This window comes from Phalaenopsis equestris, unplaced genomic scaffold, assembly GCF_001263595.1.
Source record: "Phalaenopsis equestris unplaced genomic scaffold, ASM126359v1 Scaffold197545, whole genome shotgun sequence".
Classification (NCBI taxonomy): Eukaryota; Viridiplantae; Streptophyta; class Magnoliopsida; order Asparagales; family Orchidaceae; genus Phalaenopsis; species Phalaenopsis equestris.
In genome coordinates, this window is record NW_018217494.1 from 1 (window position 1) to 2289 (window position 2289).

The 2289-nt window shown below is 36.6% G+C and overlaps 1 protein-coding gene across 1 annotated transcript; it reads right to left on the bottom strand.

Annotated features, from left to right (window-relative positions):
* Positions 1-1110: 1110 nt before the first annotated feature.
* On the bottom strand, positions 1111-1786 carry LOC110035387 (the record flags this gene model as incomplete). The annotated part of the gene is given in 3 exon segments (XM_020739621.1): positions 1111-1195; positions 1304-1407; positions 1505-1786. Coding segments are annotated over 3 exon segments (378 nt in total), but the record flags the coding sequence as incomplete, so codon positions are not given.
* Positions 1787-2289: the final 503 nt, after the last annotated feature.

Genomic DNA, 2289 nt, shown 5'->3' on the forward strand with positions numbered 1-2289 from the left:
CCGCCCCCAAACCAAATAATAATAATAATAATAAAAGCGAATTTTAGAAGTTAAATATTTAAATACATAGAATTGGGTGGTATGTATGTAAATTCCCATAATAATATTAATAAAAATAAATAAATATGCAAAACAAATAAATCATGGCTCAAATGAGCTTAAACTTACCCAAATGTCCTGGAGTAGCCCAAATATTACCAATTTGAGCATATCAACACCTTTTGTGGCTTGAGCCTGAGTGAGGAAGGCAAAGGCAACAAATGGAATTGTCATCTTTGGACTACAAGGGAATGACGGCCTAATTACCCAAGTGATGGTGCTCATATACACCCAATGTTTGAGTTGCTATAATTGAATTATTGATTCAAGCACTTGATTGTAGTACGTACGCTTGGAAGAGACAAGTAAACATAGGATTTGCACAATGGGGCACTCAAGAACTAGGCTCGGAACGCTCAACTTACTGAGACTCTAGTCTCAAAGGGATGCATACTTGATGTACTCATAAAGGCAGAACTAGCAATTTGATTAGTGTTGCACTCTTACAATCCAACAAGAAAAGCATGCACCTAATAAATGGATAATAAATAATTTTAGACTTAAAGATCAAAAACAAAGGTACAAGGTTTGGATTCATAAAATTCCTTACAATATCAAGCATAGTTTTTGAAGTAGAGTTAAAATCTCAAAACTTTCACAAAAAATACTAAATTAGAATCAAATTTGAAAGAATTTGTTTAATTTACTAAATAAATTAGCACAGAATGACTCAAAAAACTCATCTTGAATCAGTTGAATGAAGTTATTAGATGTTTGAACTGATGAAGCCACAGCTCGAATGAGGTTAAAGTTACGACAATAACCTTGATTAGCCTAAATAAAAAAGAGCAAGCTATGTCGAGCAAATCAACTACTTTCTCTTACGGTTCACAAACAAATATCAACATCACCTTCTTCATCATTAGCCATATCCTCCTTTCTAAAATCTAACTATAAGGTCTCTTCCTTGTACCTTATTAGAGGCAGTGTGCAGGAACCTCACTATCCATCCTAGGTCTCGAATGTACAAAGAAGATAAAGCCAACAAAACAAAAAAATAAAAATTCACACCTTTAAATGGGCATTATGCCTCTTCCCCGCCCGCCACCGCCGGATCAGGCCATCATTCATCGTCCTGAACCTGTACTTGAATGACCTACAGATCTCAAATAATATGAAAAACGATATAATGAATCCACGGATTCAAAAAAGGTAACTCAAATTAAATGTTGTAGAGACGAAAAGAATAAGAAATCAAACCTACGAGTAAGCTTTCAACTTGTATTTCTTAACTTTCGATATCACAGGCGTGTCCGGTGCCCTAGACCTCTTCACCTTCTTGGTCGCGAAGTGTCGGAACTGGAACACCTAAGAAAAAGAAGGAGCGACATAACATCAACAAAGCGTCACAAAAGATCGAGAATCTCTGAAAGGAATCGCGATGAAAGAAGCGTTCAGATTTTACCGGGATGAATGGGGAAGAATGGGTTAGGAGCCTTGCAGGGCAGATCGGGACGTGCGGGGTAAGGGAAGAGTTCATAGATCTGATTGAGGATAAAAAGTGAACGGGGAGGTGGTTCGGAGAGGAGGGAGGAAGGCAATGGAGAGAAGATGAGAGAAGAGGGCGGCCGAGCTTCGCTAACAACCGATGCATTGTGAGCTGCTGCGGTACCGCCACTCCGGGGAGACAAAAAGCCCTTCGAAAACCTACTGATACATACGATTTTTCGTTGGGCCGATTACAGGCTTCAATTCATTTTTTTTATTTTTATCAAATTCATAATAATTTAATGGGTAGGATAAATGCATCATTTGATTGTTCAAAAAATTAAGTAGATATTTGGTTTGTAAATAGCAATATTTCTTATGCTTTTTATGTAATTATCATTTCTTTGGATTTTTCAAAATTTACAAACATGCGAGCATGCCGCATATTTCTTAAGCATTCGCAGAACTAACGCCCTAAATTGTATCTTTAAATCTCTATCATATTTCTTGAATCTAGAAGTGTCCATGAAACACGCCGAAGGAATTGAACATACTGGGAGGAAGAGGAAATAGTAGAGAACAGTGAAAATGAGTAATCTTTTATTATGGAATGACCCATATTATAGACATAGGGATACAAATATTACAGTTATAGACTTGCTCTTAATCATTAGCTTCTATGATGGTCACTTTTGTAAATTACGAGTAAAATACAATAAAAAAGTTACAAGAACCGCTTATGGGTGTTAATTCGGGTCAGCA